The 17,038-nt window shown below is 48.6% G+C and overlaps 1 protein-coding gene and 1 long non-coding RNA gene across 2 annotated transcripts in view; one reads left to right on the top strand and one right to left on the bottom strand.

The window, feature by feature from the left end:
- Positions 1-5,341, bottom strand: part of CHCHD6 (coiled-coil-helix-coiled-coil-helix domain containing 6) — a 128,146-nt gene extending 122,805 nt beyond the window's left edge. The window contains exon 1 of the mRNA XM_082637208.1: positions 5,225-5,341. Within this exon, the coding sequence (XP_082493334.1) occupies positions 5,225-5,311 (87 nt within the window). The 5' untranslated portion in view covers positions 5,312-5,341. The remainder of the gene's footprint in view (positions 1-5,224) is intronic.
- Positions 5,342-5,365: 24 nt separating this feature from the next.
- LOC309812906 lies at positions 5,366-9,488 on the top strand. Its single transcript, XR_014295416.1, has 3 exons — positions 5,366-5,738; positions 5,947-6,033; positions 9,399-9,488. It is a non-coding gene; the product is annotated as an uncharacterized lncRNA (long non-coding RNA).
- The last annotated feature ends 7,550 nt before the right edge of the window (positions 9,489-17,038 follow it).

Raw genomic sequence — 17,038 nt, 5'->3', positions numbered from 1 at the left:
ATTTGCCAACCCGATTTAGAGCCTTACTTCACATCATACACAAAAATTAACTAAAAATGGATCACAGACTTAAGTATAAAAGCCAAAACTCTTAGATGAAAACATACGAGAAAATTTCTATAGCCTTGGGTTAGGCAAAGATTACTGGGATATGATGCCAAAGCCCAATCACTAAAAGAAAAAAATAAGTTAAACTTCATCAAAATTACAAAGGTTTGCACTTCAGAGACACCATGAAGAAGATGAAAAGACAAGCCACAGATTGGGAGAAAATATCTGCAAATCATAATATGAAAAAGGGCTTATAACTCAATAAAAAGGACAAACAACCCCATCAAAAGCTATTAAAAGTGGGCAAAAGATTTGAATACACATTTCACCAAAAACAAATATATCTGGGCAGCAAATAAGCACATGAAAAAACATTCAACGTGAACAGTTATTAGGGAAACACAAATTCAAACCACAGTGAGATACCACTTCACACTCACTAGAATTGCTATAGTCAAAAAGATGATAACAAGTGTTGGTGAGGGTATGGAGAAACTGGAACCCTCATACACTGCTGAGGGGGATGTAAAATGGTACAGCCACTTTAGAAAACAGTTTGGCAGTTTCTCAAAAAGTTAAACCTAATGATTCACCAAGGTCATAAACAGAACGACCCATCAATTCTACTCTTACTTATCTATCCAAGAGAAATGAAAACAAATGTCCACAAAAAAACCTTAGGTACAAATGTTCACAGCAGCATTATTCATAATAGTCAAGAACTGGAAACAAGTCAAATATCCATCAGTTTGACTGAATAAACAAAGCACAGAATATCCATACAATGAGGTGGTATTCGGCAATAAAAAAGAACTCCTAATACATACCACAACCTCGAGGAGCCAACCCCAAGAACATTGTGCTAAGTGAAGGGAACTAGACATGAACGATGCGTGATGTATTTCCATGAAATGTCCAGAAAAGGCAAACAACACAGAGGCAGAAGGCTTAGTGGTTACCTGGGGCTGGGAGTGGGAGTGGGAGTGGGGAGCGACTGCAAACAGGTACAAGGGAACTTTTTAGGTCTCATAAATGTTCTAAAATCCCACTGTGCTCAACTCTGTAAATTGCTTTAAAAATTTTACAGCAACTCTGAAAATTTGCTTTAAAAAATCCCTGAAATGGTGAATTTTACATGTAAAATACATTTCAATAAAGCCATTTTTAAAAGTCACTATCATCAGATAAAATCTTTCCAAAGCTCCACCCCTGAATAGAGGACCACAATGTTGCCTCCAGAGAAACGTGTGAACAGCCCTGCATCAACCCATCTAGCCTCATCACCTGGCCAACTTGCTCCACCATCCCAACCTCTGTGAGGCTGCCAGGCACACAGGCTATGGAGCCGGAAAGTTTGAGCTTCCAGCTCTACCACCAACTCGCTGTGACCGGGGGTTCCTTCACCTCCTGAACCTGCTTCCTCACCTCTGCATGGGGATGAAGGCTCACAAGGTCAGCCTGGGGACCAGGCGACACGGTGCCCTGAAACCACTCAGCCCAGAGCAGAGAAGCCTCTCCCCGCTGGCCCAGGCCCGTCGTCACCGTCACCTCCTCCGAGCAGCACTGTCTGACCAGCCCACCTGAGCAGGAAGCCCCCTCACTCTTCGCATCCTTTTTGTTTTCTTCACAGCACTTGCAATGCTTTTCTATTCTTCTGCTTCTTCTCTCTTTTGGCCAGTTCCCCCTCCTGGGATGAGGTTTCCATGACGCAGGGCCCTGTGCATTGTCCCCTGTGGTCTCTGCCAGGCCAGGCCCAGTTCACAGTGAGCACTTGCTGAGGTGGCGCTGAAGCGGTACCCACACGTCGGGGACACGTGGCCTCTCTGGTGTGGGCACCCGGGGAGCTGTCCCTTGTGTCGCACGACCTCCTCCGAGATCTTCCCTTCAGCAGTGGTCCAGACTTGCCTCCCCTGGCACTGAATGATGGTAAAGGTGGTATAGCCCTGAGGGTGAAACGAGCCTGGGGACACAGCCAGAGCAGCAGCCTTGGGAAGCGACCTGGGAAGGGGAGAGGGAGCCGAGTGCTTGGAAGAGGCAAAGGCTGGAGGACAGCGAGGGGTCTGCATGTTGACATGCGACCAACTTCAGCTGAGTCACCAAAGATGGTTGTGCAGGGGCAGAGGGGACAGTCACACACGGGATGTTGTGGCCATGTGTGTACCTCCTCTTACTGGAGGATGAGATGAAACACACTGGTTGAAATGAAATCTTTACGTATTTCACACATGCTTGCTCTGCAAAACAGAGGTGAATATAATTGCAGCTTTTTGCATTAATTAAATTTCTTTTACCTTCCTTGGAATTAGGGCTTGAACTATGTAAATTTATGCAAATGAATGTGCAAACGAGCAACGTCCTGGCATTTAATTTTAAGGAAACTAGAATGCTTTCCAGGACCAGGTCGGGGGGATTAAATACAAGAGGTCTTTAAGAATATTTAACTTTCGGACTTCATTGGTGGCACAGTGGTTAAGAATCCGCCTGCCAATGCTGAGGTCATGGGTTCGATCCCTGGTCCGGGAATATCCCACATGCCGCGGAGCAACTAAGCCCGTGCGCCACAACTACCGAGTCTGTGCTCTGGAGCCCATGAGCCACAACTACCGAAGCCAGTGCACCTAGAGCCCATGCTCTGCATCAAGAGAAGCCACCGCAATGAGAAGCCCATGCACCGCAACGAAGAATAGCCCCCGCTCGCCACAACTAGAGAAAGCCCGTACGCAGTAACAAAGACCCAACGCAGCCATACATAAATAAATAAATAAATTTATTTAAAAAACAAAAAAAGAATATTTCACTTCCTCTGAAGGAGCGGGCAGCTGTTCTTCTTCGGCACACACCTCCTATACCTTCTATTAAATTAACTTCTTGTTTGGGTCATCCAGTGATCTTTTCTAGTGATTTTCACTCACCTGCTTAAAGACAAGGGGGGCTTCCCGACCCTCAAGTCGCTTTGCCAGCAGGAGAAACCTCACACCACACACCGCACTGCCATCACCTCCTCTCTCTGGTCTCCGTCTCTCCAATCAGGCACAGGAGTGGATGGAAAGAAAGAAGGCAGGGAGGGAAGGGGCTCGGAGCATGGGGCGGTGCCCCCAGCTGCACGCCTCTAGACAAGTTCTTTATTCTCTCTGATGAGTTTGCCCAAAGCTCCCTCTAGTTTTAACAACCTCTGGTAGAACGAAGCATGGCACCAGCACCCTGTCAAGACAGCTAGAGGCTGTCACATAATTTTCACACTGCCTTGCATATCACTGGGAGCATGCAGGGGAGGTTGGAGCTGTGAGAAAAGGCTATTTCTTGTACCCCAAAAGATCTGGGTGAAGGTCCCGGAAGTAACACGTTGGACAAACTCCTTAACCTCTCTAAGCCTGAGTCTCCATTTCTACAGAGAATTTTGTACTTTGCAGAACTGCTAAGAGAACTAGAAATAAAATGTGCCTGTCTGATGTAAAACCCAAAAGAGGTGATGCTCCTGTGTCCACTGAGAAGACGTTCCCACCATTGTAAAGCAATTATACTCTAATAAAGATGTTAAAAAAAAAAAAAAGAAAAGACGTTCCCTTAGGAGCCTCTGACTGACTGAACTTCCCAACTCTCTCCAAAGCAGGTGCCAGCAGTGGGAGAGCGCCCACACGGAGCTTGGGGCGTCTTTCTAAATTCTGACTCGGCTTCTGCCTCTCGCCTTCCAACGTGAGCGGAGCCCTCTTCTCTCCATTTTGACTTTGCCCCAAGCCAGGTCAAGACTGGATAACACCTCGCAAGTACCAAATATGCTAAGTAGGCATGCTAAGAATAGAGGCTCCCACAAAACACTCTGTACTTTTTCTAAACAGGTGCACACACATCATCTTAGCCAAGGCAGCACCTAGGATTATCACAGCCTGCCCCCGTTTTTTAAAAGATGTGGTGATTGAGACTCCGAAGGTAAGTTGTTCACCCCAGGTCACACAGCTAATGAGCAACTATCCAGAAGTCAGACCTCCTGATGTCCATTTTTTTTTTTCCTTTTTGGCCACACCACGTGGCATGTGGAACTTCCCCAACCAGGGATCGAACCCTTGCCCCCTGCAGTGGAAGCGCAGAGTCTTAACCACTGGACCGCCAGGGAAGTGCCCTGGTGTCCTTTTCTGAGCCAGCTCCCTAATTAACTAATTCACCTATGCCCGACTCTGTGCATTCCACGGACACTTCGTGCCTGCTTCACTGGGGTTCGTCCATGTAATCACTCAGCAATGGTTTACAAAGCACCCACTACGTGCAAGGCAGAGGTGCAGCAGGAAGCAGAGCACAAAATGAACAGTCCCTGGAGTCCCGCTGAGCGCAATCCCAGCTCGCTGGCTTGTTACCTAGATGACCCTGGGTAAGTACTTCATGTCTCAATGCCTCGCCTGTCCTCCATCCATAAAATGGGCAAACAGAATCCGACCTGTCAGAGAACTGCTGAGAATTAAATGACAGGGTACCCGTCAAGGGTTAGCACAACCCACGGCCCCCACTAAGCACTCAAACGTGAGCTGCTTTTATTCTTCCTCTAGAGTCTGGGGATAGGGTCTGCAGTCACACAAGAGCCTTGGCCTCAAGCAGCTTACACTGCGGTCGGAAACACACAAAGAAGTAAAGCATCAACAGAAGTTTCAAATGGAGATGAGCGAGCGCTACGACAAAAACCAGTGTGCGACCGCGGGGATGGGCAGGCACTCTGGACTGAATGGTCAGGGAAGGACCCTCACGTGAGACCTGAACAAGAACGCAAGAGCGGATATAAGGCAAACTGGGGGCGCGAACACAACCCGTGAGGAGATCGCGAGCCGAGCAGGCCGCCACCTAGAGGGACAAGGAGGCCCTGAGGCCAGCGAACAGGGAGCGGGGGCTTGGGGGGACTGGCACGGGAGGTGGTCAGTCAGGTCAGCAGCGCGGCTCCGGAACCCAAGGGTGGGGGGGGCGGCTCGTTGTCCTCGTACACGCTTGGGCGTCCGCGGGCGGCGAGGGCACAGGATCAAACGTCCAAGGCGCACCCGGGCAGGGGTCCAGGTAACGAGGCCCCGCCCCCCGTCTCCGTCCGTCCTCCCACCCTGAGGAGGCCAGGCCTGCGGCGCCCTCCGAACTCGCGGCCCTCTCGCGGCGAGCGACGGCAGACGCCTCCACGCCCGCCCGCCGGCCGCCCGCTCACCCGGATGCCCTGCAGCACCCGGACCCGCTCCTCCTGGTCCATCCCGAAGGACGCCCTTCGGCCCTCGCTGCTCTCGGCGCTGCCCATGGCGGGAGGGGGCTCCGATGCGCCGGCGCTTACGGGACTGGCGCCACCTGCAAACAAGGCCGTGCCCTATTGGCCGCAGCTCGGGGCTCAGCCAATCGCGGCGCGGGCCGTGCGGCATTGTGGGGGCTGTAGTCTCGCGGTGGCCGCCCACTGGACCAGGAGCACGAGGTGCGGCGCCCAGACGGCGCGTAGCCAGATGGCCGGCTGAGGAGTGCAGGTTCGCGGTGAAAAGACGGAGAGCGTGACGGCGGTGAGGAAGACAGCGACGCCGCGGTGCCAGGAGAGAAGCTGGTGGGAGGCGCCGCTCTGGGGGGGAGGCGGTGGAGGAAGAACTTCGTGCAAAGGCCCTGAGGCAGGAGGAGAGCGAGGGCCCAGCGCGGGCCCGGAGTGCGGGAGCGTGCAGAGCAGACCCGGAGGCGGGCTGAAGGTCAGAGCGGAGAGGGCTTTGTCGGCGGGGTCAGAGCTTGTTCTAAAGGCCCGGGGAGGACAGTGAAGGGCCCTCGGCGTTGAGGAGACACGCACCGTGTATCCAGCGTCGTGTTCACGCCTGTCTCGCGGGGTCACACGTGTGATGGACACGGTGACTGCTGCTCACCGCCTCGGCCACCTGAACCAAGCCCCCTTTTGTTCTCTAGCTGCTGACTCGCGTTGATCTGCCACAGTGGGCCCGGAGCTGAGTTTGGGATCTGGAACTGGGGAACCCCCGACTGCTCCATGAAATAGTAAGGGTCATTTCGAGCCTTTTCGAACCTGGAAGGGAAGCGGGGGGGAGCAGAGGGTGGAAGAGAAAGTGGGATGCTCTGAGATGAGAGCAGCTTGGCTGAAGAAGACGGTGGACATTGCGGGGGACGGGGGGACGGCAGGGGGGGGCGCTAGAGGATTTTTATCCTCTAGGATAACAAGGACATCTGCCAGATTCCTTCAAAGTACTTTGATTTGGAGGTCTTCCTCCATCTCTTCCCTATAAGTAGAGCCTGAGTAGGAGATTCTGGTGCAAGTGGTTTACTGGGGAGTGCCTCAGGAGAAAGCTGAGATGCCGTCAAAGCTGGGCTCTGGAGCACAAATTGTGTCCAGAGTTGGCCCGGCTCGCAGGCAAGGGGACTGGTCTTCTGTTCCCCACAGCATTCGGTCCTTGGCAGCCCAGTGCAGGGGTCATCTGTGAGCTCTCAGCAGTCCACACTCACAGCAGCCAGGGGATGGCCTCACGAGCTGGACGGGGCACTTTCAGCATCTACTCCATGTTCCTCACGTTTTTCAAGGTCTCCCGAATACCCTGTGACTGTGGAAGGGGTTATAAAAATTGAGGAAAGGGATGGATTTCACTTCTGAGTTGATGAAATAACTAACCACTGAACTAATTCATCAAAACAAGAGTCAGGGCTTCCCTGGTGGCACAGTGGTTGAGAGTCTGCCTGCCGATGCAGGGGACACGGGTTCGTGCCCCGGTCTGGGAAGATCCCACATGCCGCAGAGCGGCTGGACCCGTGAGCCATGGCCGCTGAGCCTGCGCGTTCGGAGCTTGTGCTCCGCAGCGGGAGAGGCCCCAACAGTGAGGCCCGTGTACCGAAAAAAAAAAAAAAAAAAAAAGAGTCAGGGCCACAGGTGACTATGAGACTGTGTGTGGTCTCCCCTGCTCCCACCATGTGCAAACTCCTGGCAGAGAATTGGAATCCCACAAGACTGAGAGTGGGGTTACACTGAGACCAGCATAGCCAAGCCTCATGACAACCCAGCAAGTCATGTATCCCTACTTCCCCGAAAAGAAAACCAAAGTGCAAAAAGGTGAAGATGGTGACGTTATAAATCCAAAGAAGGGCGAGGACTTTAATCAAAGCAGTGGCAGAGGAAAGAGAGGGAAGAGAAGTTCATGGGTTTTGAGCACCATCATGGCACCAGGCTCCATGATGCAGGCACACATGCTTTGCATGCAGTTAATCCACGACCACCTCATGTAGTCCTGGAAACCATCCTGAGAGAGTATTACCCCAGTCTAAGGCCCAGGAAATGGAGACTTCGGGGAGGTAAGGTGTTATGACAGTCCCACTATTTGCTGCCCAGTACCCATTCTCTCCTTCCTTAGGACAGAACCCAACTTCCTTAGGTGTAACAATGTGTCTGGTTAGAAAAATTGGTGCCTAAGTTCCCACTGGCCAAACGTGGGACAACTTGAGCATTATAGCAATTTGACAGTTTGACCCTATAACATTTAATTTTTTTTTAAATACAATAGTCCATATGTTAAAAGAGAGGGGAGGTAAAAAACGGGGGGGGGTCTTCTTTACAAAAGAATGCCAGCAAATCAGTGTGAGATTTTAAAATTGCCATTTTGTGACCCTCCGTGAATTAACTGAATCATGCAGAACTCATCAGTGGATCCTGAAGCTGTTGAGTGACAACTCCCAAGTCTCACCACAGATTCCTGAACATCATAAAGAGAAAACGATTACATTGATGAGACCTGGAGGTCACTTCCTTAACTAAATATCTGAACTTAGCATCACAGAGAGTGGGACAACATGACATGATGTCCCTCCCCAGGAGATGTAAGGGACACACAGTGTCCCCTTTGGAATGTTGTTGCCAAAGATGTGTGCCCTGAATCCAATCCTGAGGAAACAATCAGACAAATCCAGAATGTGAGACATCTTACAAAACAACTGTCCTGGACTCTTCCAAAAGGTAATGTCATGAAAAAACAAGTTTCAAAACATGAAAGAAGCATAACAATGAGACACAGCAGTAAATCTTGATTATATCCTGGATTAAAAGGACCGTAACAGCAACAAAGCTATAAAAAGGTACTTGGAACGATTGGGAAAGTTTTATATATGGAATAGTGTCCTAGGTGACATCATTGAATTAAAGTCACTTTTCTTGTTTTAGGGAGATGCATTTGGAAGTATTGGGGGAGTGTCAGTGTCTACAACCTGCACTCAAATGGTTCAGGGAAAAATGTTAACAATAGGTGAATCTAGGTGAAATATGTATATTGGAATCCATTATGTCTTCCACTGTTTCTGTGGGTTTGAAACTTTTCAGAATAATAATCAGGAAATAAAATTCTGCACTTGGGGAAATAAAAAATACTTCCCTCTCTGGACTCCGTTCTCCCTTGTAGCTGGAGGTGAGCGTGTGACCTAGATCTGGTCGGATGGCTCTTGAGCAGTGTGGTACCCGGAGAACAGTGTGGTCAGTGCTAAGAGAGCAGCGAGATGGGGTGCGGGGCTGAGCTCTGCCTCCTCCTAGACCTGTGCCCCTCAGTTTCCAGATATGAGTGGTGCCAACATTACATGCGGTGCTTGGACTTAGTGAACTCATTCAGCAATAGCTATTATTATTGAGCGTTTTTTTTTTATTAAATAACTTGGCAACCAGTATAGGGGGTGGGGGAGGGGGAGTTGTGTGAGCTGGCGTCTCTTAACTTGGATTCTCCAGAAGTAGAGAAGAAGAAGAAATGGGCTGATAGAGTAGAAAAGTCAGAAAAGGAATTTGCTTTGTCCATGTTAAAAGCCAAAAGGAAGCTTTTCCTATAAGATCAAGAAAGAGACAAGGATGTCTGCTTTCACGACTTCTATTCAACACTGCACAAGAAAATGAAATAAAAGATTGGAAAGGAAGAAGTAGAATGATCTCTATTTGTGGAAGACATGATCTTGTATATGAAAATCCTAAGGAATTCACACACGTGCACACAGACACTCAACAGAGCTAGTAAGCAGATTCAGCAAGGTTGCAGGGTATAAGAACAATATACAAAAATCAGTTCTATTTCTATATACTCACAATGAGCAATCCAAAAATGAAATTAAGAAAACAATTCCACTTACAATAGAACACTTAGGAATAGATTTAGCCAAAGAAGTACAAAGCTTGTATCCTGGAAACTAAAAAACACTGTTGTCTAGGAAGGGGGCTGGAAATGGACAGGAAAATAAAACTTGGAATAGTGGCTACGTGGTTTATACATTTATCAATACTCACTAAGCTGTGAACTTAACATCTAAGCATTTTACAATATGTATATTATACCTAAGTAGAAGTTGAAAATATTTGAGGTGGAGGTCTAACATAATGTTTTATTTCTCAGGCAAAATGTGGTGGTGCGGGACATGGCATTCCCGGCCACCAGAGAATGCTCTTTACCTGCACGTCTGAACATGTGGCTTCCTCGGCTGACTCAGCAGGACGAGTGAGCCTCAGAGCCTAGAGAACTGAGCCCCAGCTTTCCCTGCCTCGGCAACTGTCACCCCCATTCACATCCACTGGCCGTTCAGGCCCACTGCCCCTCCCACCTACAACAGTGGGGAAGTGCCGTCTGCTGTGAGTAGAAGGAGAAAGGAAACGTCTGAACACTGGACCATCAGGCACAACTGGTGAATGAACAGCTCACTGACCCCTTACTGTTTCCTGAGAAGGTCCATGTAAGAAAGATGTACTGATAATAACCGAGAAACTCCAGACGCTGAAAGGTCACACTGAGACAAAATCACAATCCATTCTGTGCACGGGTGTCATGACGACAGCACACACACATCTTCTGCCACACAGTACCTGTGTTCCATGGATCTTCTGTCTCACCAAGGTGTTTCCTGGGTGCTCAGATGGTCACCCAGCGATGCGGGCATGTGTGTACCTTTTTTTTTTTTTTTTTTCTTTTTGCGGTATGCGGGCCTCTCACTGTTGTGGCCTCCCCCGTTGCGGAGCACAGGCTCCGGATGCGCAGGCCCAGCGGCCATGGCTCACGGGCCCAGCCGCTCCGCGGCATATGGGATCCTCCCAGACCGGGGCACGAACCCGTATCTCCTGCATCGGCAGGCGGACTCTCAACCACTGCGCCACCAGGGAGGCCCATGTGTGTACCTTTGAAAGCAAGTTGTCGCCGCTCGTCACTTGCCTGACTTTCCCTTCTGCTGTGTGCTGACACACGCTTCCTCTGGGCTAAAGTTTGGAGACCTCTGGGGAGGAGTGGAGCCCTGACGAGAAGGGGGCTGGAGTGACGGATACTCTCGTGCAGGAGGCTCGGGGGGCCCACGGTCTGGGAGCCGCCCCAGTGCTGGGGAGCATGTCCGAGTTTTCTGTGACTCTTCACCTCTGAGCCTCAGGCTCCTCGTCTGTAGGATGGGGGTGACGCAGCCCCTGGTAACCACCCCCTGCAGGCCAGGAAAATGAGAGTAGCTGGATGTGGGGCCATTTGTAGTGTTCAGGATGTCTGGGCTCACGTTGAGGCTTTTGCTGAGCGAACTGTGAGCTGGATGGCTTCTGAGAGGTGGAGGATAGGGGCGGAGCCAGCTCCGTTCAAGGAGAGTGGGCTTTGGAGTGAAGGAAGAAAGGCAGAAACCTGGTTGAAGAGGAAATTTGGGAAAGGCGGTTATGATTCCAAGTGGCAGATGGATAGATTTTGTTCAGTAATACATGGTAGGACCCTCTCTTTCTTCCCATGTAATTCATTTTCACTAAAGTTTGCCTCAGTCAGCAGTGCCTTTAAATTGGATTAGGTAGTTTCATTTGTGTCTGGCCCCAGGCAGCCTCAACGAATCTCCCCCAAATCCATCCTTGGACCATCAGTAAAAACCCTTTAGAGGATAGTTGGCCAACGGTGGCCCTAGGGAAGGAAGTGGCAGGGCCCTGAGTAGGAGGAGAATGGGCTGTGGCGGGGAAAACTCCGGAAGGGCTGGTTGGATCGTGAGGACAGAGGCCTTGAATGCTGGGTATGTCCTTCCACCCTGAGGCACTGCAGTGGAAGACTCTTGATTTGGGGGCTGTGCTTTGGGAAGCTCTCTGCAGCCCCACAGTGGAGGACATCTTTGCAGTAGCTGTGGAGGTAGATGGCTGATGACAGGGCCCGTCCCTGAAGCACAGCCTGCCCCTCACCACCACCTGAACTTGAGGGAGACTGCAGCACCCTCCCCACTGCCCCGCCCTGGCAGACACTGGTGGTCCGGGAACCTCCTCTCTCCAGCCTTGCGCTTCCCCAGGGAGGGACAGGCATTAGCGTGACACTCGGGTAGAAGTAGAAGTTCCTGCGGGGATTCGGCATGTGACACCGTGGCAGCTCTCTCCTCTCCTCTCTGAGGTCTACCTGCCTGCTTGGAGCCTGTGCTTCTCCATCCGTGGAGGATGGAGGCTCTTCCCATCTGCCTGCCCAGCAGGTTGGCCACATCTCCCCTCGTGGTGTTGGTGTGGAGATGCCAGCCTGGGTTCGGAGCATCACACCTGCCCACCTTTCCGCCCAGCTGGAGGGAGCAGCTGCGGAAGGGCGCTCTCCCTTTCAGCACAAAGGAATCTCTCCCAGAAGCCAGTCTCTCCTGGAGTCACGCTGGTCACCCCAGCCAGGGCCTGCCCCGGCAGAGGGGGCAGGGTGGCCACGGCAGGTTAAACCTGCGCGGATCACTCCCCAGGCCTGACGGAACCAGCCGCCGGCACCGGTAAGCAGCCCCCTTACGGTGCCCCCCCTCAAGCACCCCTTTCAGCTGCTCTCGGGACCGGGCGGCTGCGTGCATAAGCGTGCCCGGGAGGGACAGGGCGCACCGGCCGCCGGGAGCCTGCGCCCCAGCGCCTCCCCAGGACGGTCACCCCCTGTCGCGGTTCTCCCGAGGGCAGCTTGCTGCGCGTGGGCGGCCGGGGACCGTGGGCGCTGCGAGCTCAGTGGGAAGGGAGAGACGCTGGCTCAGCAAAGCCGCGTGGGCCACGGACTGCGGCGGCGTAGCCGGAGCGGAGTCCGGTCAGCCTATTGCGGCCTCCTGGCGGATCAGTCTGTCTTTACGCGCCCCACCCCCGCACACGCATGCACACGCAGGTACGCACGCGCAGGTACACACATGCGCACGCACGTGCCCGCCCACGGCTGTAACCTGAGCTGGGCTTCCCGTCTCCAGCACAGGCTCTGGCCCTGCTCCTGACCCTGAGGCTCCAGCTTCATCCCTAAATTCCGGGCACCTGGCACAGGGCATGGGACGGAGCGGGCGTTCAAGGCATCGGTGACTGAGTCACTGACTGGCTGGCTGAATGGGCTCCCCTACTGGTGAGTGCGTTGCTCCAGGTTCAGAGAGGCAAGAAACTGAGTAATTAAGAGTGAAGATTTTCAGGGCTTCCCTGGTGGCGCAGTGGTTGAGAGTCCGCCTGCTGATGCAGGGGACACGGGTTCGTGCCCCGGTCCGGGAAGATCCCACATGCCGCGGAGCGGCTGGGCCTGTGAGCCATGGCCGCTGAGCTTGCGGGTCCGGAGCCTGTGCTCCGCAACGGGAGAGGCCACAACAGTGTGAGGCCCGCGTACCGCAAAAAAAAAAAAAAAAAAAAAAAAAAGAGTGAAGATTTTCATCTCAGTCCCAGCTCGGCTGCCCGTGTGGTCTCCAAAAAGTTCCTTCACCTCCCTCTGCCTCGGTTTCCCCATCTGTAAAACAGGCATAAGCACAGTACCTACCTGTAGCGCTGATGTGGGATTGCATGAGTTAATACATGTCATGGACCCAGAACAATACCTGGCAAAGAGGGAAGCACTCAGTTATCACTAGTTATTGCTGTGCTACACGTCATCCAAAGGAGCCTGCCAGCTGAGGCTCAGACAGGGGACATGGCTTGCCTGAGGTCACACAGCAGGAAGGAGGCAGACATGAGATCTGAACCCTGGTCCCAACGTCTCAGAAGCCAGAGCCCTTTCTAGGGTCCCACCTGGCTGTGGCGCCTCCCTTGAAGCATGGCCTGCCGGGCCCTTGGGTGCGGGGCTTGGGAACTGGGGTGAAGGCCCGGGAAAGGGGGTTGGGGTGAGGGAGGGCAAGAGGGTCTGCTGGGGAGACCGTCCTGGTACTGGCTCCCTGCCCCACTCTCGATCCCTTGCACCCCCTGCAGCTGCATCCACTCCCCACCATGGGACTCTTCCAGAGTTTTATGAATCATTAAAATGTATGCACAGACTTTAAGGAAATAACACTGGGCGGTAATAAGAGCTACAAATTGACAGGATTCCTCAGAGAGCTCAGTGGTAAACCTGGTTGCCTACTTGGCAAGATGGTTTTCCAGCCTTTTGCGTCTATTAGCAGGGGAAGGGAGGGACCGACCAGGGAGTGCCCCATGAGCTCTGAGCAGCCATAGGAGGCTCCTTCAGAGCGGCCTGTGCCAGAGCAGCGGCCACACCAGAGCGTTGGGGGGGACCGTTACCTCCCTCCCATCATCTCCGTCACCCCTCTCAGCCATGATAAACAAAATACCCTCTAAGTGGAAGCCTTGTGTTTGCATTGCAAATGGAGCTTCAAGATAGCCTCCCAGGTTTTCACCTGTGTGATAGAGAAGAACATTTGTTTTAATTTTAGTTGCAATTCCCTGACTATTAACTGTATCTAAAGCTCAGCATCTTTACATTTGTGCCGGTCCTTGGTACTCTTTTATCTGTGAATCACCTTCATATACTTGGCCCCCCTTGCTTGTTTTGTTCTGTTTTGGTTTGGGTCCTTTCGTTACTGGTTTGCAGGAGCTTTTATAAGCTCTAGCTGTCACTCCTCTTTTCCAGTGCTCTATTTTCTCCCATCTACCATTTGTCTTTTAACTGTAGGTCATTTTTTGACAAACAAGTTCAAACTTTTTTCATTCAGATATCTAATTCATGCTCTTTTTTGGGTTGTAGATTTTACGTATTAATAAGGAAGTATCTCCTACTGAACTTGTAAACAGTTTTTTAACGTTTACTTTTTCAAACCATTTGCGGTTTATTTTTTATTATGCTATGGGATTATGCTGGATAGAATGTTTTCGTATAAATAGCCAATTATGTAGATTTTATATATAGCCCTTATCATTTATTGAATATTTTGTTTTGCCACTGAATTTAAAAAGCCAACTTCATGATAAACTATTTTCCGTATGTACATAGTACACTGCTAGATTTGTTTCTCTATTCTTTAGCTTTTTTATAGCAACTCACCACTGATTTAACTACTATAACTTTATCAGATATTTGGATATCTGACAAGGAAAGTCCCCTCATTGTTTTTCTCTTTTAAATTTTCTTGACCACCTCTGGAGATTTCCCTTCTCGGGGAAAGAAATCATCTTGTCATATACCATTAACAGTCTTCCTGAGATTTCAACTGGGGTTCCATTGGATTTATAGATTAATTTATGGGAGAGCTGATATAGCTAACTCTTCTTGAAGGCCTTTCAGTAAACTTTGGTAGCTTTCTTTATTTAGTATTTAAACATTCTTATGAGGTTTCTCTCTAGATATTTTATGGAATTTGCTGCTTTCAAGAATGAGTTCATTTTTCATTTCATTTTATAATTGGTTTTTGCTAGTATGTAATTAAGCTATTGAGTTTTTCTATGCTGATCTTATATGTGGCTGCACTGTTAAACTCTCTTATTGGTTTTGCCAATAGATTCTCTTGAGAATTTTCCAGGTAGATCATTGTATGGTCTGCAGATAATCTCAGTTTTGTTCCTTTTTTCCAGTATTAATGACATTTTCCCTCGTATTATAGTACTGGCTAGAATCTCCAATAAAAAGGTTGAATAGCACAATGATACTAACACTGACTCTTTATTTCATTATCAAGTGGTGACGATTACTGTAGAGTTTTGATGCCCTTTATCATATTAAGAAAGAACCTAATTTGCTAGAAGCTTTCTTTGTCTTTTATCGTGAAAGTATATATGTTGAATATTTTCAAAAGTGTTTTTGTCCTCTATGAAAATAGTTATGTGATCTTTCTTGTACTCTAGAAAAGCAGTGATTTAAACCGGTAGATTTTTATTCTAAAGTTGAACACATATCTGCATTCTTGGAATGTCTCTTAATATACTGCCAAACTGAATTTGCTAATTTTTAAAAAATAAAAATCAATTTAATTTAAAATATAATACTATAAAAATGTTCTGTTCATCATAATTTAAAATTAAAAACACGGAACACATTCAATTAATAAAAACAACATTTACATATTTTTGATATTTTTTAATGAAGGGAGAGAAACAGAAAAAAAGGTTAAAAACGAAAGTGGAGGGGCTTCCCTGGTGGCGCAGTGGTTGGGAGTCCGCCTGCCGTTGCGGGGGGCGCAGGTTCGTGCCCTGGTCCGGGAGGATCCCACGTGCCGCGGAGCGGCTGGGCCCGTGAGCCATGGCCGCTGAGCCTGCGCGTCCGGGGCCTGTGCTCCGCAGCGGGAGGGGCCGCAGCGGTGAGAGGCCCGCGTACCGCAAAAAAAAAAAAGACACTTTCACACAAACATCTAGACACAAAGAAACTAAAAATGTGAAACTAAAGAAAGAAATTAGAGAACAAAGGCCAAGAGACTCACAAATAAACATATTTGGAAGACATATAGCTGGACATATAGATGAAAACTAGATAGATGTATACACAATAGAGAGATGGGGTGGGGGGAAGAGAGGAGGGAGAGAGGAAGGCAGAGCCGGGGATACACGCACGCTGAGACTGCAGTAAGGATAGAGTGATTCTTAGGCAGAGTGACCTTATGGGCAGCACCCCACCGTCTGTGTGGCCCTCAGGTTTCCGTTCTATACGGCATTCTATTTGGGTGTTTTGCGCCCGTGTTTATGAAGAAGATCGGCATATAGCTTTATTTTCCTGAGCTCTTCTCCTTTGTCTCTTCATCTGTTGAAACATCTACTTCATTGACCAGCTGCATTGCTTTTGTTTGTATTTTATTAATTTCTACTTTAGCTTTAATCCCATCATTCTACTTTTTTGGATTGTTTAAATGGTTTCTAAATAGTTTCTTTATTTGAAAGTTTAGTTCATTTATTTTCAATCTTTTTTGTTGTCTAATAAATGCATATAAGTCATACTTTTTCCTTTGAGTATTGCTGTGGCAGAAAAACAGATTCTGTAATATGGTGCATCTGTGATTGTTCAGACATTAACTAGTTCATACGTTCTATATTTTAATTTTCCCTTTAATTCAAGAGCTATTAAAATGTTTTTGTTAACTTCTAGTTTTATCCTATTTCAATCAGCCTAAATAGCAGCTCTGAAGTTTATTAAGATTTCCTTTACGGCCTTGCATAGGTCAGTTTTTCAGAATATTCCATTTGTGGTTAAAAGAATATATAATCTCTGCCAGTTGAGTAGAATGGTAATTAGATTAAGCTCATTACTTATTTTATTGAAATCCTCTTTTTACTTATTCATTTCTATGAGTTTTGTCAACATTGCCCCCGAAGACATTGAGGATCTAGTTTTCTGTTTGTAATTCTGACAGGTTTCTGCTCTATGTATTTTCAAGTTGTGCCTTTAAGTGCAGTAAAACGATCATTAGTTACCCTGTGGATTGTTGATTGATTCATTTTTCCTGGATTATTTCTTTTAGATATGTTTCACATAATTTGTACTTTTATCCAACCAGAGTTTTTTTCTTGTAATTAATGAATTTAACCCACATCTATTGTGATGACTGATATTATTAGAATTGTTTGTTCCATTTTTTTGTTGTTGTTTTTGTGTTATACTTTTTGTTTCTCTCTCCCGTCTTACATTTTGTTATACCAACTGAATTTTCTTAAAATTTTTTTACCCTTTAAAAATAATTAATTAAGGTTATATTTATAAAACACTGTCTGTAGTTAAACCACCTCAAGTCAGACAATACGTGCTACTTCCCTCTGCTCCATTTACCAGTTCCCTAGAATTTTTATTCCGTGATCATTTTTTTTTCGTTAAAGTATAAAGACATACGTTACATGCCCACATCTTAAGTGTACAACTTGATGAATTTTTCAGGG

The sequence above is a fragment of the Mesoplodon mirus genome (genome assembly GCF_964341445.2).
Source record: "Mesoplodon mirus genome assembly, chromosome: 12".
NCBI lineage: Eukaryota > Metazoa > Chordata > Mammalia > Artiodactyla > Ziphiidae > Mesoplodon > Mesoplodon mirus.
This window is presented reverse-complemented; position numbering and strand designations above follow the sequence as displayed.